Below are 26,831 nucleotides of genomic sequence, written 5' to 3' on the forward strand. Positions count from 1 at the left end.
ACCGCGCGTGCGCGGCGGGTTCGGCGGCGGCAGTGTCGGCGCGACGCCGGCCCGACCCGACGGCCCCGCCCGCGCCCAGCGCCCATGTCGCTGTTTTTCAAGTTCAGGAGCAACGTGAGTACCCTCCGAGTCTCGAGTTCCCGCCACCACCGATGGTTCTCCGACACGGCCGTCCTGCCAACGACGCGTTCTAAGTCCATCAAGTTAGCTAATAGTCTGGTATTAAGTTCTCGGGAGCCACCGGCCCGGCCCAACCCAACTCCTCGATCTGAAGGCTGTAAAAAGTCAGCTTAGGCCCTATAAATGCTGATCTGCCCGTCATATCCTCTCTTATGGCGTAAGTAAATATATTTTGTAAGTGTTTAACGTACATAATATGGCCTTTTGTTTAAAAATTTCGTTTTGTTTTGTTTAATTTAAGTATATTAGTCGATTATGGTACCTACCTACACCTCATACCATATCATGTCATAAGTTACCTACTATCCATTACAATGACGGTTTAACTTCAAGTATCTTTTAGTAATAAACGATAATTTTGTGTTTTTACATATGTAGTAAGTATACTGTTTACGAATATACTTAATTACTTTACTCACGCCTATTATTATGTGCAAAGAATGATGACTTATGGCTGGGACGAGTAGGCATAAAAGTTCACGTAAATAGTGGTTAGGCCTCGAGAAAGCTTCGAGGCCCTAATGGGGTCGCTGTCACAATAACAGTAAAGGTGATTGACGACCAGCAATTCGGTTCGAGTTGAATAAGAGAAGCTACGACGCGGCGTGCTGTCACAATTACCATAAGATTTAATTTCGCATTAACTACTTGTTCCAATAGGATTCTGTTTCAAGCTTAGATTGGCGTCCTAAAACTTAGGTAAACAGTATAGGTAAGGTATTTTATTATCATTTTTTACAATCGCAATAATCGAATTGACTAATTGAGGAGAGGCTTTGTTTTTGTTCGTCACACTGCGTATTCCCAAAAGCGTAAAAAATTTCATCTATAGGTCAAGATTATTTAGTGTCAATTAATATTTTAAAAAACCGGCCAAGTGCGAATCGGATTCGATTTCAAGGCTTCCGTACGTTACCCAATTTTTAACAATGTATTTTTTATATGTGAAACGCGAGTGAATTGCCTTTAAAAAACCCGTAATAGGGGTCGGATCAAAAACTAAGTAATTAGTCCGACTCACGCTTGACTGCATATTTCTAATAGGGTTTCCTGTCTGTCCATATAGGTAAAGAATTATTTTGTATATTTTTTTCAAGAGCCAAACCCAGACCCAGACGCAGTAACTTCGGAGATAAAGGGGGGGAGGGGGAATGATCATTTTTTGGCTATTTCTTAAATAGGTACCTAACTATATATTTTAAAATTCCAAAAAATATATATTTGAGATTCTCAAAATGAGCTCTTTCATTTGATATGTAACACGATATAGTTTAAAAAATATTATATTTTTTCTCATTTACCCCCCAAAAGTGGTCTCCATGTTTAAAATTCATTCGTTTACGTAAGATGTCCGTCTTTGGGTCACGAATTTACATATGTGTAAGTAAATAGTAATTGAAAGTCAAATTGTAGACAGACTACTGTACGGATATGATGGTCGTTCTTGTCTACGTGACAGCGTGATAAAACGGTGTCCGTCACTTTCTTTCCCACGGTGTTAAACAGTGACAGTTATTTTATCACGTGGATAAAGATGGATAAAGCTATCCATAATAGGCTGGCAGGTGTATATTCACCGGCACCGTCATGTTAGAGGGGTCCCGGTCCAGACGCAGACGGTGCGATATCCGGGCGGGTTCAGCGACCGTCTGGGGCTCCCGGCCGTCGACCGGCGGCGTCCCGGCGGCTCGAGGACAGCGACCGTCGTGGTCCGGCCGCCTCAGCCACCCGCGGCGACGTCGGCGTCGGCGTCCACGCGCCGACTTTCTGACTATGTCGTCTTGTATAGTCTGTCAAGCAGGATATGTCAGTAGCAATGTAAAGCAAACTAAAGTATGGTATCCCCAGGAAACGAACCAAAAGCAGCAATGTACATCGAACAACGATGAAATGTAAACAAAATAGTTCCGATAACTATAAAAAATACGAAATTTTTAATTTTTTACAAAATAAAAAAATAAAATAAAATAATAAAATAAAAAACGTATAAAAAAAATACAAATAGTTATGTAGGTAGCAGTATACAATTACTGGGGATGGAACCAGGGACCTCCCGATGCAAACAAAAAAGCTAACGTTTGCAAAATACGCCATTATATAGTAACGGCACCAGTCATGGGACATTTAAGAGGAAATTTGGAGTATTTGCGATATTTCCCTGATACATGTAAAAGTTCTACCGCTTAGCTTGTTAAAAGATGAATATCCTATCCTTTTTTCATGTTTCAGGCGTGTTGTATCAAAGATACTGCAATTAGTTTCCACATAATTAACAAATTAAAACTATGTTTTTTTTCTCCAGTCATCAAGTCATGGACATTTGGTGTCCATCCCGTCCGTCCGTCCCGTGCAAGCGAAAGATTCTATAATAGATTCACGAGCGTAGCGAGTGAATCTAATTTAGAATCTTGAGCGTAGTAAGGGACTCAAAAGCGCACGAGATGTAAATAACTTTGATCTCGTGTAGTACACAACATTTTTCACCTCAGCAGTGAGAACATATTAGAGAACCCGAAAAATGTATTCCTTCTTCATCACTTACCTCTATTCACTCATGTTTTCTTAAGATATACCAACAATTAAATTTTCACCTCAGCAGCTCGAACCCTTGGTACTTTGCTACTTAAAAACAGTGAGCAAAATCGCATTTTGCTCACTGTTTTTAAGTAGCAAAGTACCCTTGTTCGAGCTGCTGAGGTGAAAAATTAATTTCGCACCTTTTTCAGTAGACAAGATTTGGTTGATCCAGTATATATAGTTTGTCAAAGCAAAGGACTGTCTCATTTCAAACATAGACAGAGAGAATCATACCACCTTTGTCTTACACTTGTACTAGCACCCAAAAGAAAAGAATGAGTATACTTTTTTTGTTATTATTTACTGACAAATTGGTTTGACCAACTATAGTAGGTATGGCTCTTTCCTCTACTTAGGTATGTTGTCTGCGTTTTGATTTCTATAACAATATAAGTACTTAATAAATTGATTCTTTATGTCTGTAAGTAACCGCGCGGGGGTCACGGGGGTCGGGGGTCTTTTACCATGGTCTTAAACCTTACCGAAGTTTACCTACCAAAGGTACCTACAGTCAGCTGCAGATAAATTGAACCCTCCTACAAGTCCTACAGAAATTATTATTACCTTAGGCTTAAATAATGGATTTACCTATTAGTGGTATTAAAGCCACAATACACTACCGCACCCTGACGTTGCTGCGGTGCGGTAGTGTGTTATGGGTTTTACTTATTTTGTACTTTTATTTGTGAGGGGTGTCAGGTTTTTTCAGCGGACTGTACTTTCGTGTGCGCGTGGTCGCTGCCAGTGCTGCCACTGCCAGTGCAGAGTGCCACTCTGAAGTGAGGAAAACGGAAATATAGATGGTCAAGCAGATCTTGTCAGTAGAATAAGTTTTTGGCAAAAATTTAATTTTTGGTACAAGCTTTTATCGCTGACTGTACTTTTCTTACGACAGACAACTAATACTCATCGAGACAATTCTAAAAACCCCTAACACAATTAGGTTGCGTTGTTTCATCACAGAGTTCCTATGACCACCTCCTGTCTCCACCATCAGATCAGTTCGACAGTACCATATTATTGTATTGTCATCAGAACTACATACAGCTGCCAATTTTCATGACGCTACGATCCTTGGAAGATGGTTAAATTAGTTACCTTAGATTCCATTACATAGTTAGTTACATACAGCCCATACAGGTCGACCTAATAAAAGCTAAAGCTTGCTAAAAAGGCGGCAAATTTGAAAAATGTAGGCGCGAAGGGATATCGTCTCAGAAAATTTCAATTTCGCGCCTTTTTTTTACTGACAAGATTTGGTTGACTAGCTATATTAATAAACAGTGATCGGAATTGGTAGTGCCATTTCACGGGACTTCGGTGCATAAGCTTAGTATGGATATACCTTTTCACCCCGTAATTTCATATTACCTACTTCAATTAAAGACATGCCAAAAAATATTTTTGTGAAAAAATCCGGCCAAGTGCGAGTCGGATTCGCGTTCCAAGGGTTCCGTACATTAAGTCCGACTCACGCTTGACTGCACATTTCTAATAGGTTTTCCTGTCATCTATAGGTAAAGAACTATTATGTGTATTTTTTCAAAAGTTTAGACCCAGTAGTTTTGGAGATAAGGGGGGGGGGGGGATGTGGTGGAATGGTAATTTTTTGCCTATTTTCTTGAATAACTGCTAAACTATTAATCCTAAAATTATATTTGAAATCCTTACAATGAGCTCTTTCATTTGATATGTAACACGATAGGGGAAACTGGGGAGGGTTGATCACCCCTTTTGTTTTTAGCATACATTTTCTTAACTATTTGTAGTATTGAAAAACTTTATAGACCATACGATTCAGAATTTATCTCTTCATTAATAGTTTGAATTAGAACAGATTTGTGCAATAAATTAGACCATTATTTAATGAAAACCCATACTGTTGACTTTTACCATGTGTCCCCTATGTAAGGGAGACTTGTTTACCCCTGGTCGGGAGCCTTGATCCTAGGGGGATCAAGTGACCCTGGTTCTTGGGACACATGGTAAACAGATTTTTACCATGTCTCCCCGTACCAGATTCGCATTGATTATATAACTCGGATCGCTATTAGCAATGCATCTATAATTTGTAAAATACACAGCAAACATATATATATTGCATCTTCCATGCTTTGAAGTTGTATTTCCGGTAATCAGATGTCTAAGCCGAAGGGATCAAGTCTTCCAGATTTGGGGACACTTGGTAAAAAGATTTTAAGCGGCAATGTCATATTTCGAGGGTAGTATCTACATTAATTTATTCACTTTATCTACAGAAAATTAATATATGAAGATATCAAACACAAATGAATCCATAATCTTATACTTTTAAAAAACAATGTAATCGTATTATCCATAAAACAACATAAAATAGGGAATCAATTTTTGAACCAAAAAAAAGTTAAAATAAAACAAAAATCTAAGTTATTCACATAAAATTTCTTGTAACAAGCTAAATTTTTTAAAGTTATTATGAAGGTATTTTTAGCGTCAGATACCTACAGCAATTTTAAATTTCTTACCCATCTCTGGTCGTTATTGTTTACTATATTAAATAAGTTTAGAAATTTACTGCTCACGTTTCGAGGACGGTGTTTGAGCTGCATAATCCTAAAATCCTTTCTATGGACCGTCGGTTCTATAGTACATAAGGTCGGAAAGCCATTGAAATAGCATTTCATCCATAAAAACAAATATCGCCGGTTGAAAACCAAATATCGTTATAAGTGTTGTTTGTCGACCGAGTAACATCCCCTGTGTGCAAAACGTTTAACTTGATAAACAAGACCAAGTGCGGGTAGTTCGTAAAATGTTGATGTCAACTTTAGTTGTCTTTTCAAAGGCCACGGGGATAATTCCGTTTTCGGAGTTCGGAGTCGGTTGTATAATTAAAAACTGAATTATACGCCATTAAATACCGTTTTAATAAACAATAATGAGTCAAAAACCTTGAAAGTTTAAATCAGTGTTTCTCTGGTCGTAATTTTGCGGCATGATTTACTAAAGAAAAGAAAATATTTATGATAGCTCTATGAATCATTTTGTAAGTAAATTTATTACAATGTATACTTGATCGCTTTGGGGGTGACATGATCCCGGAAACATATCTCCCCTGAAGAAAAAGACAAAGTCTCCCCATACATAGTAAGATTATAAAACGTGCCGTACTCGAAACGTGTGTTCGCGTATATCAATGTAATCCAAGTTAATCATCACTTCAATAAATAACAAATAAAATAAGCACACTCACTAACATCATTTCCATCTCATATTATAAAATAAATCCAGTTAAAGCTTACCGAAAATTGAATATAGTACGCAGAAAATCTTTCACCATCCGCCATTTTTGAACCACTGACTTTTCCGATACAGTGCCATGACAGAACGTGAAGTTAGGAACGAATGAATGAGTGTTAACAGTGCAAAAAAATGTATCTCGTTTGGTTTGATTAAAAATGAAGTTTACCAAGTGTCCCCTAGGGATCGACCCTCCCCACCCTCACCTATAGTTTGAAAACCTTTATTTTTTAATTTTCTCATTTACCCCCCAAAAATGGCCTCCATATTTAAAATTCATTTATTTACGTTACACGTCCATCTTTGGGTCACAAACTTACATATGTGTGCCAAATTCCAACTTAATTGGTCCAGTAGTTTCGGAGAAAATCGGCTGTGACAGACGGACGGACAGACAGACGCACGAGTGATCCTATTAGGGTTCCGTTTTTTCCTTTTGAGGTACGAAACCCTAAAAATGAGAGTCTTGGAATCCCGAGTCTTATCCATGTTAAGTACAATGTTTGAGGTCATTCACCCCAAATGGCACTACCTATTCCGATCATTGTTAATAAACACAACACATTTCAGAAATCCCTAAACTAAACAACTGCTCATAAATCTTTAGGTCAATGGTCATGCTAGATCGTTGATCATGATGATTTGATGATATTCGTTAGCGCTTATACAAACGTCGCGCATGTCATTCTTCCGAATCGCAAATATTTTAATGGATTGATTGAAGTGCCGCGTATTTACGCGGCGATAAGATAGGTACGCGGGGGCTACCGCGAACCGAATCCTCGAGGAACCGCCCCCGCGTCAGCTGAGCGCCCCCGCCCGCGCGCCCCGGCCGCCATCTTGCCCCATCCATTGCATCGCAGGCACAGGCAGCAGTGTTGCCAACTTGGCATAATTGATGCCAGATCTGGCATATTTTCACATAAGCATAATTATTGAATTGTGTCCCTAAGCCAAGTTTGAAACCTACTTGGCAGTGTAATCCATGGCACAACCGTCAAAGGAAATTTTATACATACTTACGAGGAATTATAAGCGGTAACAGACTACCGCGGTAATAGACGAGAGTACTGATATTTAAAGAAATGTTGAGGCGAAAAGTTGAATTCCCATAAGAAAATTGAATCTCGCGCCTTTTCTACTTACAAAGTGGGTTAAGTGGGTGTGCCAGCCAGAGTGTAACTACATTTTTTGTTGTGCCTATTTCCCATTAGCCACATCACATTAAATTTGACAGCACAAAGGCTTGATTTAAATTGTTTCCAAATTGTCCAATATATGCCATTCTTGTCACTATTAAATCGAGAAAATCGGGCTATGCCTTCTCTGCATCAACAGCTACAAACTGTGGAGAGCCACTATAAACGTCACGTTTCATGGCTCCTCTACACGATGGGCCAACGCCGGCCACTCCAAGGGACGCAGCTATGCGGTAGAATGAGATAGCAATATCACTTGCTCCCTCTAACGCAGGGATGTTACGAACATCCGCATCCGCATCCGCAACCGCGGAACTTCCGCATTATTTTCAATATCCGCATCCGCATAAAATCGATGCGGAGCTTATGCGGATGCGGATGTCGAACAAATCGGTACAGGAACGTCTTAGCGGCGGCGTAAGTGCTAGGTAATTTCGTCATTACCTATAACGAAATCGTCTAGATCCAGAAAAGTCGGCGAAGTTACTGTTTATTTAATATAACGCACCTATATTCTTGCTCAAATACTAAACGTTTCGTTTTTATTTTAATAAAAAAATATTAAAAATGTAATATTTGACGTTTTCTAAGTACCTAATCATGACATCCGCATCCGCATCCGCATCCGCGGATGTGAGCCTTTAAATATCCGCATCCGCATCCGCGGATGTCAAAAAATCTGCATCCGCAACATCCCTGCAGTCTAACACAAATGCGTCCCTTGGAGTGGCCGGCGTTGGCCCATCGTGTAGAGGAGCCATCAAAGAAATTTGACATTATACTTGGTCAACCAGATCTTGACAGTAAAAAAAGGCGGCAAAATTGAAAAATGTAGGCGCGAAAAGGTATCGTCCCATAGAAAATTTGAATTTCGCGCCTTTTTTTACTGACAAGATTTGGTTGACCAGCTATAGCTAACCAAGCGGTGCAAAGTTAGCTTGGTCTGACTCTATAAAATTTTCAGCACATTTTATTTAGCACATTTCAAAATTATTTAGCATATTTCTGGCATAATCTAGACATAAGTCTGGCATTTTTTCAAATTCCGAGTTAGCAACACTGACAGGCAGTGAGGCAGTCGAAACCCGCGCGAGCTTCGAACCGCATGCTTTGTGTTGTCTCCCGCAGTGTTATGCTGAACGATAGCCAATACTCCTAGTGAACATAAATAAAGTCGCGTGTGCTTCACTGCTTGTGTTTGTGCCTTTGTTCAGCGAGCCTGTGGAGTTGCGAGCGCTGGCCGGCGCGCCGGGGGCACTGACCGCGGACTCCGAGGTACGGATCAGGAGATGAGCGGCGCGGAACGTTCTCCTCCTAGCTCTGCTCATTTGAATACCGAATAACGGTGATTCTAATCAACGAACTGGCGATGATCGTACCTAAATTGTATCCGTCTATTAACATAAGTAAATATATTGTAAGTTACTATAAACAATCACCTACGCGCTTTATTTTGTACGTAACTGCAATGCAATCCGCGAGGCTCGCTTGCATCTTAGCTTGAACAACAAAACGGTAGTGCATCTTCTGTATTGGAACTCGTTTAGGCCGGTTAGGCATTGCACCGAACACCTATTAGCTATAACCTAATAATGTAGGGTTAAGAAACGGTCGGATTCAGATGTTCGGCGCTCCGCGATCGTCCCAGGTCCCACGGCGTGTTTTTGGGTATTTATTTCACGGCGATTAATCAGATTATGGCTTATCTAATTAGCACAAGGTGCCTACATCGGTAATGAGATATCGTTAACCTAATAAGGGTTTTTCCAAACTTGTAATATTCGTAATTTTGTATCAAGCTTCCTAATAATCTTTAATCGTAAGTTTGATCTCAGTAATGGGCATTAATCCGTCGGATGCGTGGATTATTTAGAGACAGCGTAGTGTATTTATTGGGTAGCCAAGGATTGGCGGTAGGAAGCGTGCATCCGAGTTGCGACACGGCGCAATCACCGATCCATGTCCGATCCGTTTGCTTCAAGTTCAATCCAATCCGAACTCAAAGAGTCAGTCAGCAACGAACAGCCAAACTCTTACCAGCGCTTATTTTATATTCCAAATAGATGCATAGGACGAAATTTCAAATTAAATGTGGACCAGAGATATAGGAGGTTTATTGATTTGTTTTCACTTTTTCTCGCGGAGCCCCCACAGAGGCTTTGCGGGGAGCCCTAGGCAATGATATTATATAACCATAGATAGGTTATACTCATACTTGAGGAGCACAAAAAATACTTCCATATTTATTTCTGTGCCTACGAAAAAATCTGTTATTTTTTATTAATGTTCTCATTCCATCCATATTTGTCACACTCGTTGTTAAACATAAGGTCTTCTCTTTCGGTGTGAGGGAGCTCGTTAGCACGTGCACAATTCTCGCTTGTCCAGCCGCGTCTAAAGGCAACTTGTCCAATTTGTCACAAGGTAAGCGCTTCAATTTTGGAACGCCTATAACCTATCTTGAGTTATAAATCATTGGCCCTAGGGATCCGCGAAGCACACTTTGAGAATGGCTGCTACTGCTGCTAGACACATTTAGGGCCGGTATCATTTTTATGTACTTAGATATATCATTTTTAGGGTTCCATACCTCAAAAGGAAAAAACGGAACCCTAATAGGATCACTCGTGTGTCTGTCTGCTGTGTGTCCGTCCGTCTGTCTGTCACAGCCTCACAGCCTATTTTCTCCGAAACTACTGGACCAATTAAGTTGAAATTTGGCACACATATGTAAGTTTGTGACCCAAAATGGACGTGTAACGTAAATAAATGAATTTTAAATATGGAGGCCATTTTTGGGGGGTAAAAATAAAGGTTTTCAAACTATATCGTGTTACATATCAAATGAAAGAGCTCATTGTAAGAATCTCAAATATATATTTTTTATAATTTTAGGATAAATAGTTTATTCAAGATATTCAAGAAAATAGGCAAAAAAAGCGGCCAAGTGCGAGTCGGACTCGCCCATGAAGGCTTCCGTATTTAGGCGATTTATGACGTATTAAAAAAAAACTACTTACTAGATCTCGTTCAAACCAATATTCGGTGGAAGTTTACATGGTAATGTACATCATATATTTTTTTTAGTTTTATCATTCTCTTATTTTAGAAGTTACAGGGGGGGGGGGGACACATTTTACCACTTTGGAAGTGTCTCTCGCGCAAACTATTCAGTTTAGAAAAAAATGATATTAGAAACCTCAATATCATTTTTGAAGACCTATCCATAGATACCCCACACGTATGGGTTTGATCAAAAAAAAATTTTTTTAATTTTTCAGTTCGAAATATGGGGAACCCCAAAAATTTATTGTTTTTTTTCTATTTTTGTGTGAAAATCTTAATGCGGTTCACAGAATACATCTACTTACCAAGTTTCAACAGTATAGTTCTTATAGTTACGGAGAAAAGTGGCTGTGACATACGGACGGACAGACAGACGGACAGACACACATGACGAATCTATAAGGGTTCCGTTTTTTGCCATTTGGCTACGGAACCCTAAAAATGACCCCCCCCCCCTTATCTCCGAAACTACTGGGTCTAAAATTAAAAAAAAAAATACACAAAATAGTTCTTTACCTATTAGATCACAGGAAAACCTATTAGAAATCTGCAGTCAAGCGTGAGTCGGACTTAATGTACGGAACCCTTGGAACGCGAGTCCGACTCGCACTTGGCCAGTTTTTTAGACATTAAGGATTGCAATAAGTCTAAAATTGTGCGGTAAGGTATAATAATCAAATTATACGCAATTCTTTGTACTTTGTAGCAACTCCGTCAAGCGGACGGAAACAGGCACTGGGCGCCAAACAGGCATAATTACCCTATTTCACTACCGCGACCGTAGCAATTGAAAGGTTTGCCTACCAAAAAAAGCACATATGTGCTATATCATGTATGATAAATTTAGAATAGGGGCATATACTAGGTAGGTATGTCAAGCAGGCTTTTAGGTGATGATAACTCTCATATAAGAGTCACTATTACCTACATTTGATGGTCGATATATGGCCAATTAAGCAGTAGGTTACCTATGCTATGGTCTAACTTTGCCCTTTGTCTAGGCTATGTCTATTATTTTCTATATCTTTTTAGTCTTTCGTGTCCAAGAATCCCGGGAAACAGGATTTATGAGTGTTAGGGACCAGTCCCTTATGTAGTCCTTATGTATAGTTTACTCTGCTGTGGCATGAGCGGCGCCGACCTTCCTCGATGTCAGCACGCGCTGATTGCCCAGCTGCTGATAAGATAAGACAAGGCACAGGCGACCGCGATCCAAGCGAACGCGTCACACATTCGTGTTACACTTTCCTTTCCAAACTGAGTGGAAGTCACCAATATAAGTGCCCACACGTGTCTTCGTCTGTTTACCTGCTTTGGGTTGGTTTTGGGTTGAAAATTCCACCAAGAGAGGCATCTCTAAAATACAAACTGGAATAGGTACGGTTTCAGCTAATTTAATTTCAGTACCATTCCGCACCTTGTCACAGTGACAATAGTATGTATCTATGCAGCGACTTTCTTATTGATTGTCACTGTGGTGTGGTATCTACGAAATGGTTGAAATTAAATTCTTTGACTGTACATACACTGATACACTAAGTACCTAGAGGTGTCGTGTTTACCTATTTATTACATAATAGAATTCCATTCCATTAAGTAACTTAAAATATGGCTAATGTCACGAACGTTAATGAGATACATAGGTAGGTATTTTTTTATTTTCCTACTCCTAACACTACTCCTGTGCGGAAACAGCCAACATTGTGTTTCCTAATTAATATTTCTAACTCATTCCTAATTAACTGCGTAAAACTGCGTAGTCATACACACTGTAGTTAATGTACTTAAACCTGAGTAATTATTGTCAAATTATAATTATAATCACGACGATATCGAATATCAAAACTATTCATAACACGTCCCTCCCTACCGTACCAGTGCGTATCACATAATAGCAGTCGTATTGTAAAGTAATCAATATTAAACATAAGCAGCCATATTGAAGCCGGCTTCCAACGAGGACAGAAAACATTGGCGGCTTTCGTGGATCTAAGTGCAGCGTATGACACTGTCTGGGTAAGCGGATTGATCCACAAGGTAGGCAAGATAATTCCGTCTGCGAAAATGCTCCGTCTCCTGGGGAACATGATGGGGCCACGAAAGATTACCGTGCTGTTAGGCAACACAGCCAGCAAATACAAGCAACTAAAGAATGGACTTCCGCAGGGTTCCATTCTGGCTCCCCTCCTATTTAATATATACACCAGCGACATGCCTCCCACTCAGTCACAAATTTCTGTACGCCGATGATATTGCGCTCACAACCCAGACTAGGAGTTTTGAGGCTGGCGAAGCTGTGCTCACGCGGGACCTTGATGCCTTACATCAGTACTACACCAAATGGAGACTCCACCCAAATCCTCAAAAACAGAGGTTACCGCTTTCCATCTATCGAACAGCCTGGCAAATAGGGAGGTGGATGTTACTTTCTGCGGGCAAAAAATCCGCCACAATCCCAACCCGAAATATCTAGGGGTCACGTTGGATCGGTCACTAACATACAAAGTACACATGGAAAACCTAGCCCAAAAGGTAAAGACCCGGGTAAACCTTATAATTAAGCTGACCGGAACTTCGTGGGGTGCTCGAGCTGACGTGCTGCGAACATATTCTATGTCTCTTGTATACTCTCCAGCGGAATACTGCGCACCAGTGTGGTATAAAAGCGCGCACACCAGCAAGATTGACGTTCAGCTGAACCGAGTGATGCGAATTGCGAACGATATCTGGCAGCTTGCTACCTACCCCCAGCTCCCCGTATTATCGCACATTGCCCCTCCGGACATCAGGAGAACTCAGGCTGCTGCGCGGGAATGGGACAAAGCATCTACGCATGCCTTACCGATTAGAGAGACGCTGGACTACCTACCACAGGCGCACCTACCATCTCGCAAACCTATTTGGTCTGACTACCAGCTACAAGGCCAAGAGCCATTCAATGTCTCCGCGGAGTGGAGAAAGCAGTGGCAAGCGCAGGACGGTGACCCAAGCACAGACCCCACCAAACTACCGATTGGATTCAAAGACCACCGCAGGATCTGGGTCACTATAAACCGCATCCGAACGGGAGGAGGACGCTGTAACCAGAACCTTCACAGATGGGGAATCTCGCCGACACCAGCCTGTGACTGTGGGGAGCCAACTCAAACAATCCCTCACATAATAGGAAATGTCCTAGAAGGCGATTTGCCGGAAGCATGCAGGACTTGTTGGCACTCACACCGGAAGCAAGGGATTGGCTACTCAATTTAGATATTAAATCGTAAATATTTCATTTCTGTGTAAATTGTAAATTAAGTGTAATTCTTTGTTCAGGAATAAAGCCATACGATATAATAATAATAATAGGGCAGGGCAGCTTGTGGCGAGCTGTTGGGGAGTAACGACCCCACGGACCCGAGTGCTCCAGAGAGTCGGTCAGGGTCTCCGTCTCTGGCGTGTCTTCGTCGGTCGGAGTGGACCCCAAGGGGACCCGCAGGACTCTCGGCTCTGGCTTGCCTTCATTGGCCGTCCAGAGAGGAGTCGTTAGAGCTGTATGCTCCAGGGGTGGAAGTGAAATTTGCGTAAGCGCGAGTTGGCACAGTGGCTGTTTACAGCCACTGGGTAGAAAGCGGTGTACACCTCTCGACACCCCTGAGCCGCTCACACCGATGTTGCCCCTGGTCGTCTTTGCGACGACAGTTTCAGGGGCCCATCTAGTCAGCGGCGAGTCACCACCTGCCTCGATAACGTGTGTTAGCATTGTTATGGCAGGTGTCCGGACTTCTTTACAATAGCCCAGTATCATTGTCCACCCAAACTTCAATCCATAGAACGATATACTGTTTACATTTTCTACAATAGTCCCAATGCCTGCTGCGACCGGTTCATGAGTGTCTATTATTTCACCTGTGAACGGGTTCCAGCAGGCGTTCTACATGACATCAAATCTCTCCAAGGGGCCTCTACGTGTTGGATCTATATCCCCACGCAAGCCTATCAAAAGACCGGGATTTATAGGCCCGTGATCCCAAAAAAGGAGATACAAATAATAATAAAGAGAATAATAAATAGTCGTTTCAGTGAACGGTCTAATAGCGAAGAGTCTCGACCAACATCTTGAGAGACTCTCGCTAGGTGGTTGGATCAAGGGTCAGATGCAGAAGGCGGTGATCTTGGACACGGCGCGGATAGTCCGCCGGTTCCTCTCTCTGCAGCCCTGACCACCGGCAGCTTGGGCCTTGCCCCGCTGCTGGCGGCACCCTAGGTTAGGTTTTTTATAATATGTTTATAAGTATTTTGTATTGTTTTTGTAAGTGTTTTTGTATTTTATTTTTATGTCCATATTATAAAATAACCTAACTTAAGACCAAAAATAAATAAAGAAAAAGAATAATAATATTAAACATTACGGCCGCAGAGGTTTCTTTCACCGTCGTCGTGTTTATACGTGATACCTTTATGAGGCCCGTGATTCACGGAGGCAGCTTTGTTCGAAGAAGTGTGCACGTTTCAACGACATTAGTACCTATGAGCATTTTCACTTAACTGTGCACCTTAAAGCGCGACTTAAGTCGTGTTTCAGTAACGTCTAACCGTTACATTCCTGACAAAATCTAAGGGATCTGACATTGACCGTCAGTTTTGTAACGATTGCTAACCGGCAGTTAAAGGTGCACAGTTAAGTGAAAATGCTCATAGGTACTAATGCCTCTTTGGTGAACCCAAGGTAAAGGGGCTATAAAGCCTAGTTTTCGACATACCTAAAGGGCAACCTTTTGTAAACTTGTATGATAAAGTCATTACTCAAAATGTACTCAAGCAGTTATACAAACTGTTGTCTAAGGAGACACAGGAGAAATAACTTTTGTCTTAAAATATGTATAGGCAAATTAGGCATGATGCATCATCCTTTAGATTAGATTATGTAAAGTCGGTAAAGATAAACCGAGCACGCGTTCGATCCGAAACACAAACATCCCTTTTCTCATGTCGCGTATAATAAATTAATAATAAAATAACAGCGGTAGGAAATTCTAAACCAAGAGCGCATTCAAAAAATGTCAGAACAATGTAAGGTCGGATCGGATATAATTTAGACGTTTGTATTTTGTTATTTAGTGAAGGTGCAGTTTGTTCGCCGCTATTGAAGGCCTGAAACGGACAGTATCACGTAGCTGTTAATTAACAAACTAACACGTGTAATCCTCCTCGGCCTCAGTGTGTTCGAGTCACAGAGATGAGCGCTATGCGATCTGACAGACAATGAATCTACTCGTGTTGCGCGAAAACATTCCTCAATTGGAGAGGTAAAGCCAAAAAGGTAAAAGTAAAATATGCCATATAATATACCACATGTATATAATATATGTATTGTCGAAAATAGATCAAGAGTAACAGCCAAAGGTCGAGAAAGGAAAGAATCTACGTGCCGGATATTAAGTACATAACTTGAGTATTTGATTTGAACTCAATTGTCCCAAATCACTTTTAATGGCTCCTCTACACGATGGGCCAGCGACGGCCACTCCAAGGGACGCAGCCATGCGGTAGAATGAGATAGCAATATCACTTGCTCCCTCTAACGCTTAAATGCGTCCCTTGGAGTGGCCGGCGCTGGGCCATCGTGTAGAGGAGCCATACAACAATATTTTATGTCAAGTTAATTGTGCCAGATTTTGATGGTGTCTGGTAATTCGACTGTGAGTCATCGTAATTCTGAAGTAGGAACTAAGCGCGCAAAATTGCTAGTAAAAATGGTATTTACATCATGTTTATATCTAGTTACTTATCTCTAGTTATCTAGCGTAACTACATTATAACGAAAGGTTCGCACGGCGTCGCTAAGAGAATATAGCATTAGTATAGCGGCGTGTGGTCACGGCCGGCCGCGCCTGCCATCTTACGGCTGTTACGTGCTCATGCATTATGCAGCCCCACACGTGGATGCCCAGCCTGACTCCGATGGCCATCTCTCTATTTCCCAAGAGGGATATATCCCTTTCTCACACTACCTGTGTACTTGTGTAGGTACTCTTATTCTATAAAGTAAGCTCCACTCCACCCAGAAGACATCTAGTAAAAGAAGCAAAGCAAAAGGCTAAAAGTTGTTCATGACAAATATTGTTTATTTATTGTAAGAAGTATTTGTAACCTTTTGAATCGCTTACACATTGATAACCGCATTATCCTATGCCCGCAGCCCACCAAGGAGTGATAAGATAAGACAATCACAAAGAAACATCCTAAATTATTTTGATAGATTACATTGACCCTAAAACGAGCACGTGACATCGAGGAGACACTGCCTGGCCGGAAAACGGTTTCCGTTTACTGAAAAACTTACCTACAAAGAATGCCAAAGGCAACAACGAGGAAGTCCGGGATATTTCAGACGGCGGTTATTTTTAACGGGAATAAAAACTAAAAAGTCATCAGAGGAACATTCACTAGGCTCACTCAACTGTGGAGTATGGACCAACGAGTCTGATCTCCCATTTCGTATGGATTTCATACGAACCTGGATCTTTTGACCTTACAGACCAGTAGAGAATTAGTACGTGTTTAGGAATAGTTGTAGCTTTCAACGTCTGCGGCGCGGCGGGACACAGGAGTCTTTTGTTCCTGTGCCAGCCTCGCAGCCAAACACTTCACCTCTGGCCGCTTTCAAACGCCCCTTCCTTTGTTTCTTATCAACAGGCGTACCCAGTCCAAGTCGTTGAGACGTGCATTATACAGCGGGAGCAACCGGAACAAACTAGCAGTGTGACAAGTTTAATCGGTTCTGCGAGTAGGTACCTACATAATGTTTCATTAGCACCGTGACGTGAGATCAGACTTATTTCTGACTTCAAAGCTACCTAATTCATTGCCAAATCATAATGTCCGTTTCGTTTCAGCCTCGCGGATACTTTTCATACATAAAGTTATATTCAGAACATATTATGTACTGTAAGGGTAAAAACACCAGAGCACCATTTATAACAATATTTATTAGAGAATCACAATATATGAGAGTTAGGGACTTAGGTAATACGCGACGCCGTTTAGGCGCAAAAACCGATCTTCTAGATGACAGACGTCATAGTGCTGTCGCAGAGGTTATTGTAGTGATGTGAAGACCGCTAAATTACGATACCGCCTTTTAGCTCGGCCATCGCCTGACCCGACCAGCGCCCCGCAGGTCACTGTCATCAGTGCAGCCACTGAAGTCTGCCACAGCCAACGCAGTCGCAGCAAGCTGGGTCTTCACCAGGTGGATGTAGCCTCCACCAGTTCAATATTCTGCGAATTGAACAAGCACCTTTTACGCTCAGCCGATATACAAGCCTTGGTCCTTTTGAGTAATTCGACTCGAGTTCCGTTGAAACGGTCTATTTCGTTATTGTCAACTTACACCAAGATATTTAGTTCTATTTCAGTCGAATTGGAGTAAGGGCTTAAGCCGACTGAACCAAATGTAAGAAAGCATGACCAGGCTAGGTACCAAATAATCCGTGGTATGAGAGGTGTTAGGATATGCAAGTCTGCTCAGCACTTGCTTGAAATACACAAAAGGCTTAATTCACGTGCATATGACACCAAGAGGATATAAATACCAATTAATTATGCAAAATAATAAAATATTGCGATGAGCGTGACATCTAGCGGCAGGTAGATAAACCACCCCCTTTTTTGTAACACCATCTAACATAAATTATTTTCTTGTGAATAACGTCATATAACTTTCAAGGATTTATTAGATTTTGATAAATTTCTAGCATGTATACCCATGCAGCTAGCCCAAACCTTCCATTGAGCGGTGCGTTCATACTGACCGCTTAACGTAACAATGACTATTTGTGTCGTTTTAAAAGCAAAGACTTGGAACAAACTCACAATTGGCTTCTCCGTTGTAGGATGTAAGACTCCCTCGCATGCACGCACAAAAATGCGTACAACTCGTGAGAGGCTAACATGGGACACGTCTCATGCATGTGCGGAGCTGCCTAGGCTAGGACACCACTGCCCTTGTAGGCGCAACGACCGTAGAAGTCGGCCCTTCACGATAAGGTTGTCACGGAGCCCGGTGCACGCACTCGCTCCAACTGGGTATTTCGAACAGGCACTCCCTCCAACTCTACTGGATCCGGTACTTCGCCAGCGATCCCTAGAAGGTATAAGTGCAAGCAACCCTTTCAAGGTAACCTTGAGATCATCAGTCTTAAGGTCATTAAAATATCCTTTTGTAAACAAGGTCTCAAGCCAACCTCTCAAGGTCAACAACAAATAGTACGATACGATATAGATAAAACATTCATCGGTAGTAGAAATAATGGTCCTCTTAAGGATAATATCATATCACATGCAATGGTCCGCCTCTTAAAGCCTGCACTGCAGATACCAGGAACAAACTAGCCTGTTAAAGATAGTCTTGTATCACATGCAATGGTCCGCCTCTTAAGGCCTGCACTGCAGATATACCAGTAACAAAATTAGCCTATTAAGGATAATCTAAGCTCACATGCAACGGTCCGCCTTTTAAGGCCTGCATTGCAGCAAATACCAGTAACAACCATCCTCTTAAGGATAGTCTTATATCACATGCAATGGTCCACCTCTTAAGGCCTACACTGCAAATACCAGTAACAACCATCCTCTTAAGGAAAGTCTTATATCACATGCAATGGTCCGCCTCTTAAGGCCTACACTGCAAACACCAGTAACAACCATCCTCTTAAAGATAGTCTTATATGACATGCAATGGTCCGCCTCTTAAAGCCTACACTGCAAATACCAGTAAACAACCATCCTCTTAAGGATAGTCTTATATCACATGCAATGGTCCGCCGCTTAAGGCCTGCACTGCAGATATACCAGTAACAAAATTAGCCTATTAAGGATAATCTAAGCTCACATGCAACGGTCCGCCTTTTAAGGCCTGCATTGCAGCAAATACCAGTAACAACCATCCTCTTAAAGATAGTCTTATATGACATGCAATGGTCCGCCTCTTAAAGCCTACACTGCAAATACCAGTAAACAACCATCCTCTTAAGGAATGCAATGGTCCGCCTCTTAAAGCCTACACTGCAAATACCAGTAAACAACCATCCTCTTAAGGATAGTCTTATATCACATGCAATGGTCCGGTTCTTAAAGCCTACACTGCAAACACCAGTAAACAACCATCCTCTTAAGGAATGCAATGGTCCGCCCCTTAAAGCCTACACTGCAAATACCAGTAAACAACCATCCTCTTAAGGATAGTCTTATATCACATGCAATGGTCCGCTTCTTAAAGCCTACACTGCAAATATCAGCAACAACCGCCCTCTCAAGGATAGTGACAAGCAACAGACCGCTCCTTAAAGCCTCTGTTGCGATTACCGGCGCCAGGAAGTAGCCTATTAAGGACAGCATCCCTTGCCAAGACTAAAGTAACAGCCCTTCTTAAAGAGCACATAATAATTAAAGCTCTATAGCAGACATTGAAGAGAGAAAGTAATATAAATATAAATAAAATAATCACTCAGTTCTCAATCCGAGTGTCTAATAAAATTAATCAAGCACAATGTATTTATTTTAGTCGGCAAACCCGTTAACAAAACACATAAGTATGACAACAGTAACCCAGTTCTAAATCTGGGATGAAACAAAATCACAACTCGATTCCAAACTCGAGAGTAAGTAATATAAATAAAATAATCACTCAGTTCTCAATCCGAGTGTCTAATAAAATTAATCAAGCACAATGTGTTTATTTTAGTCGGCAAACCTGTTAACAAAACACATAAGTATGACAACAGTAACCCAGTTCTAAATCTGGGATAAAACAAAATCACAACTCGATTCCAAACTCGAGAGTAAGTAATATAAATAAAATAATCACTCAGTTCTCAATCCGAGTGTCTAATAAAATTAATCAAGCACAATGTGTTTATTTTAGTCGGCAAACCTGTTAACAAAACACATAAGTATGACAACAGTAACCCAGTTCTAAATCTGGGATAAAACAAAATCACAACTCGATTCCGAACTCGAGAGTAAGTAATATAAATAAAATAATCACTCAGTTCTCAATCCGAGTGTCTCATAAAATTATATCTCAGTTCCTAATCTGAGAATATACTCGTAGTCAGTTCTTAATCTGAAAACGGTACCTGAAATAACAGCATTTGCCCTTAACATGGGAAATATAAAATAATAAGCAGTTGCTACTATGCAACCAATTGTAAATGATCATGTGCAACTTGGCTTGCCTCTTCCGTGCCCCTAAATAAAGGCAACACTCTTACTATACCAACATTGAACTACAGTAGAGCCTGAACAGAAGTTCATGTTATCGAGGTTCCTCTCTTACCCAGGTTCGCCTTATCGAGGTTTCACAAATTGTATTTTTCAACCATCATGAAGTGTATATTGATAATGACCAATCAGTCAAATCATGGCACAAATGCTTAAACCATAAAGCTTCCAATCCCAAGACACACATGGTTGATTTTCTCCAGCTGTGCATGTGCATTTTATGTGTAGATAACTCAACACATCATCATCCAGGTTAACTTATACCTGCACAAAACTAAATAATTTTGTTAAATGCCATGCAAGCACACATTGTAAGATAAATGAGTTCATAACATAATAAACCACAATTTATGCATTTTTCAAAACAATGAAATACATACTTAGTGAACCCACAAAATTTGTGAAACATATTATTATTTATAACTTCTGATTTATGAAACCCAGAAGTAATAAAAGTGTACTGTTTATTAATGCAAACGGTACCATAACACACTACAAGTTCAGACGAAAACCGTCAATAACTTCAAACAGTAGCTCATGACATGATATTCTTCGGTCAATGTTCATTAGCAGTGAATGGGTTAAAATAGTTATTTGGAAAGCTTTAACCAAGCTATTTACCTTCGTTTAATATTCATCCATTTAACACTTAACTGACCGGTACGTTTAGAGTCCAGTAGCACTTGTATGTAAAGACATGTATATCATATAGACCGTCAATATTCATATTGACTCCTGAAAGTATTCACCTCGCTTACCATTAGCAACAACCTGCTTTACCAGTGTCATACTCAGCTCAGTAAGTATCTAGTTCAATATGTCCATCTCTTTGACAAGATTAAACCTTGGAAACACCTATAATCATACTTCATCGGTGCAAGTATTATAAAATTATGGTCAAAACTTCACCAGCAATAAAGTTTTGTTATAAGGAAATGCATCTGAAACATACTGTTAAACCACAAATGATTATCATTGTCAATAACTCAAACACTTGAAAATGTCATGCCAATAACTTTCATTAGTTTGGTAAGTCTGTTTAAATATATGTCTTTGGTTCATTTTATAACATGACATTTTGTGGAAAATATTTGCAATGCAAACTTAAACCAACATCCCAATGAACAAAACAGCAACCACAACATACTATAAGTTGTATGCAATTAATTTGTATAAACATTCATAAGATTTTTCATACATAGAACCAATCAATAATATATACAGACAGAAATTTTCTCAACATCTCAAATGATTTACTGCCTTATTTATCAGTATGTCTGCAGCTTAATGTTAATTGCAAAGATGCAGGAGGTTAAATGTGATATGAACTGTCTTTTTAAATATTCAGTCCGGGGAGGCTCCGGAAACATGGAGTGACAACATTTGTCACAGACACTACTAACCAGCTTGAAATAAATGTCACCTTTCGCTTATTCACAAAGCGCATTTTACTAACCACACACAGTCAATGTAACACATACTGACCGTTAGTATACATGTACAACATGAACAAACATTTTATTTCTAAATAAATACCTCATTTTCCATGACATCGTAGAATAGCCACTTATCAACATATTTTCTCCATATATGAATTATGAGCACTAGGACATAATATACCTGGCATCCATAACCAATTAACTTTGAAATATTACCCATGACCATTCGGGTTCATTATAGAGGCCTGACCCGATAGCCACTCTAGTGTCTTCAACGACAGTATGGTTGTTCAATTCAAGAATCATTGCTGTCAAATTTCTGGAAATTACACAAACCAAAAACACACCAACAAAGCATTATGTCAGTTGCAATAAGCATGTGTAATATCATACACACACACATATGAAACAACAAGTAATTTCTCCTTATTGTCGTTGTTCCAGTGTTTTTGAAAACATGAAATCTATTTTAATTTGACTGAAAGGATAAAGTATTAAATAGCACTCATTGTTAATCATGAAAGCATAATACCACCATACATATAGCATCAATCAAGGCTAAATTTACATTACCAAACTTGTTTTATATGCTTTTTACTTGAATGTAAATCTCACCACAACACAAACTTTAGAAAATGTTTATAGCATTTTGTTATTATGTCATGTAGACATACTTAATCACATTATGTTATGTATCTGAAAGCACATGGATTACCAAAATAACACAACATATAAGTGAGGCAGTGAATATTTACCACTTTGGCCCCGGAGCACTGTTAGGTGTTGGATCAACACAGACTTCTTACCTGAGTTAACTTTTACCTGAGTTACTCTGTAATCCCAAGGATTTATTTCATTCATACCAATATCAAAATTCAAGAGTACCTAATGGTATCTGTCAGCTTATGTCTTGTGATCTTCTGCTGTGAATATTGTAATACATACATGCCAGCAGCTTTATTACACTGTCAATATGTATTATTTTTGACAGTCATGATCACTGATGTACATAAACTGAAATAGGTATCTGAAATCAAACACAAAACACACAAAACACACGGCAAAGGTACGATACGTCAGCCAATAGCCGGCACAGGTTAGTTTTGTAGGCTATTCTTGTAGGTATGATTTTGACACCAATCTTGGACTTTGTATATTTAAGTCCCTAAATCATGATTCTCATGAGTGGTGTTGGTGCATTTACTCATTACAATCAGATTAACGATCAGAACAATGAAACAAGGAAGGACTACGCGCGGTAAATTTCGTAATGTCAATTTCGACAAATTATATCGTAGTAGGCGGGAATCCACTATCGCACTTCTGAAGCTGTAAGGGTAAAAACACCAGAGCACCATTTATAACAATATTTATTAGAGAATCACAATATATGAGAGTTAGGGACTTAGGTAATACGCGACGCCGTTTAGGCGCAAAAACCGATCTTCTAGATGACAGACGTCATAGTGCTGTCGCAGAGGTTATTGTAGTGATGTGAAGACCGCTAAATTACGATACCGCCTTTTAGTACCTATCTGAATTCCGTGGGCATATGAGGCATATCTAATGCGAAGTCGTAGCTCCAATTGCTCTGTCATATATGTAATTATAATGTGGTCATAACCTTGAAGTAACAAAATTACATTCCCAAATATCCACTCATATCATCTGTCTCCCCACAATGTCGCACCACATAGGTACTTATGCCTCGCCAACAATCGGCACAAGCCATTTCATAACCATTTAGTCAAACGGTTTTAAATCAAAAGTTTTCGCTCCTGCCGACAGTAGAGGGTTAGCCTTTAAGTTTTGTATAAGTATTCACAAGAGATACGTGAACCGGCCGATTATAGCTTACATACATAGTACATATCTCGTTATCTTCATCCTCGCGTCCCAGTTGCATCCTCCGCTTCTAACTATGTAGATTTAGTCAACTTTCCAATAGAGATATCTTATCTGCACACTTAGTAAAAATAATCTTTAAGGAGCTTACCACATTCCACGACTTTATAATAATACGCTGTGACTTGGGTGGAGTGGAAGTTGTCGTAGTTACAAGGAATGCCTTAACAAATTTTGCGATCCATATCTTTGACCTTAAAATATTATTATATCGTCGTACGCATTCATAGATATGGCTAGCCACAATAGCAACACACACACATAAATAAAACAAACAAGAGTATATAACACAAACAAAAAAAAAACACCAACCACCATGTCGACATCCCATTAGGAAAAGTTGGGAGGGAGGAATCTTAAATCACCATATTATGCAGGCATTCAGTATCAGCGTTTCATTCAATACACCGTGTGTTTTGCTCTAACAAGGCAATTAAATATATGAATGTAAGAAACTAGCGCTTCACTCACGATGCGTCACCCCTAAAATAGAATCCCGTGACTTTCTGTTATAATTTTGTTCAGTATTATTCAGGCTAGCCGAATATCAGTTTACTCGGAATTTGCGTGTGACTTCATACGGTGTAAATATAGCGGCTTATTGTGTCCTTGTGTCAAGACTGGTAGGAGGTGTGGACGTAAAGACAGACTCCACGGATAAAATATACTCGTTGTGATAAGAATGAGATTACAGCATTCCTGTAAGTAAACTATCGCTACAAGCAGATCGTGGGTATACTTATATTTGTGCCGTTCTCAATTTACTATAGGAAATATTCTCGAGCGAGAACATTCCCAATACCAAAGGGAGAACAGTATACTCATAACTACTGGATTTTAATAGTTACTCTGGAGTCTGGACCTATAAGTTGATTCTGTAGAAGTGTAGACCACGCGAGCATAGCTTTAAACTCAATAAATGTGAGGTACCGCTCCGCCATTTTGTCAATTTCCAAAAACTGAATCGACAAAAAATGCAAGCCATCCACCCGAAAATCCCTAAAATCTGGATAAAGAATGTTATGTGTCGCATAGCGTAGCGTAGCTCATGCATAAACATCGCGACCGCTGCGTTCAATCCCATCTTTAGTTGAGTATTTACTTCTGACATTAGTATAAACTCGTGTTCCACAATGACTATGTGTAATCAGAGACCACATGATACTGGTTTTCCTAATAACGCAACGGTGAACGTGGAATGTCTGCTAGCTAATGGGATCGCGGTATTCGCGGTTGCGCAACGCGCGGTGAATCCCTTCATCCGTTTAATTACTTGCACATATGTAGATAACACATGTTTTGTGCCTCTTGTGCAAGTTGTGCATGCTAATAGACGTCGATGAAGGATCGCCGGTTTAAAATTACTACTGTGACAATCTAAGAAACAATTTGTGTCCTTATAATTACATAATTCGTTTACCGACGTCTGATACTTTTCCCGGCGCAGCGTCGGGTCGCTGTTTGGGATAATAAATAACTACCTACTGGTTACAACTTTGCTCTCCCTAGCTACTAACTCTACTTTCCCTAATAAATATGGCTCGCTCCATAGCTCTTTGCACCACGTTCAGTTTGTGAAGCACTCTGTTGGTGAGAGCTCAAGTTTCTGACTCGTAAGTGAGAGCAGGCAAGACATATCGGTACCTATCTTAGGGATCTTGGACGTAAGGTCATCTAAAGTCTATTTTTTATTCGGTAGACTAAAATGACATTTCATTGTATGAACATCATGTGTCATTCCATACTATGAAATGTCATTTTAGTCTACCGAATAAAAAAATACACTTTACAAATGAAGCCCATCCTTACATGCAGTAAGCGACCTCTCTTCCTCTTGTATTGCTTGATCATCTATCAGTGTGATCACCCCCTAATGGCTCCACTACACGATGGCCCAGCGCTGGGCCAGCGAGATGGCCATGCGATGGTTGGAACGCAACTACACGATGGCGACATTCAGTTGTGATCTATCCGGTTTCCAAGATGGACGTGGAAGCATTAGCCGTTGCAGCAATTTATCTATACGCCACGTACCAATATTTTCTTCAAGTATAATTTAAAAAAAATGGCGTAGAAGCTGCAGGAGTTTTTTGATGATACATACTTCCCGAAAAAAAAAATGAATGTTAGGTTTTTTTAAAGAATTTAATTAATTAAATATCTTTATTAATTTCATGTTACCATACAATTTGCTTAAATTATTTTAGATCATATTATAATTTTGTTACTAGCTTACCAACATAGCTGTGCAAATTGTGCAGTGTAGGTACTTAATTACTATGTATAGTTAGATATGTATCTAATATTCATTTATTTAACTATTAGTATGTATTGTTATATTTATTTATTTAAATTGTAAATGTACTGTCTGCGTAAATTTCCTATTCCTTCATTACTTCCATAATGAGGCCACGTACTCGTCATTTTTAATAAAAAAAACCGGCCAAGTGCGAGTCGGACTCGCGCACGGAGGGTTCCGCACCATCAACAAAAAATAGAGCAAAACAAGCAAAAAACGGTCACCCATCCAAGTACTGACCCCGCCCGACGTTGCTTAACTTCGGTCAAAAATCACGTTTGTTGTATGGGAGCCCCACTTAAATATTTATTTTATTCTGTTTTTACTTTTTAGTATTTGTTGTTATAACGGCAACAGAAATACATTATCTGTGAAAATTTCAACTGTCTATCACGGACCGGTGAGATGCAGCCTGGTGACAGACGGACAGCGGAGTCTTAGTAATAGGGTCCCGTTTTTACCCTTTGGGTACGGAACCCTAAAACCCGTAAATTGATACTGAGCGCAAACGTCCACACTCGACCGCGTTCGAGCGCGCACTGCGCACTGTGGATTGGGCCACGTGTAAAATAATAAAAATAAAATAAAAATAATAATAAACTTTATTCAGAAAAACATATG

General features: G+C 40.1%; 1 protein-coding gene across 2 annotated transcripts in view; it reads left to right on the forward strand.

Annotated features, from left to right (window-relative positions):
* The first annotated feature begins 17 nt into the window (after positions 1-17).
* Positions 18-26,831, forward strand: part of LOC134652350 (protein phosphatase 1 regulatory subunit 14B) — a 31,055-nt gene continuing 4,241 nt past the window's right edge. For both annotated transcript variants that reach the window (XM_063507525.1, XM_063507531.1), the window contains exon 1: positions 18-114. In XM_063507525.1, the coding sequence (XP_063363595.1) occupies positions 85-114 (30 nt within the window). In that variant the 5' untranslated portion in view covers positions 18-84. The remainder of the gene's footprint in view (positions 115-26,831) is intronic.

The sequence above is a fragment of the Cydia amplana genome, chromosome 1 (genome assembly GCF_948474715.1).
Source record: "Cydia amplana chromosome 1, ilCydAmpl1.1, whole genome shotgun sequence".
Lineage (NCBI taxonomy): Eukaryota > Metazoa > Arthropoda > Insecta > Lepidoptera > Tortricidae > Cydia > Cydia amplana.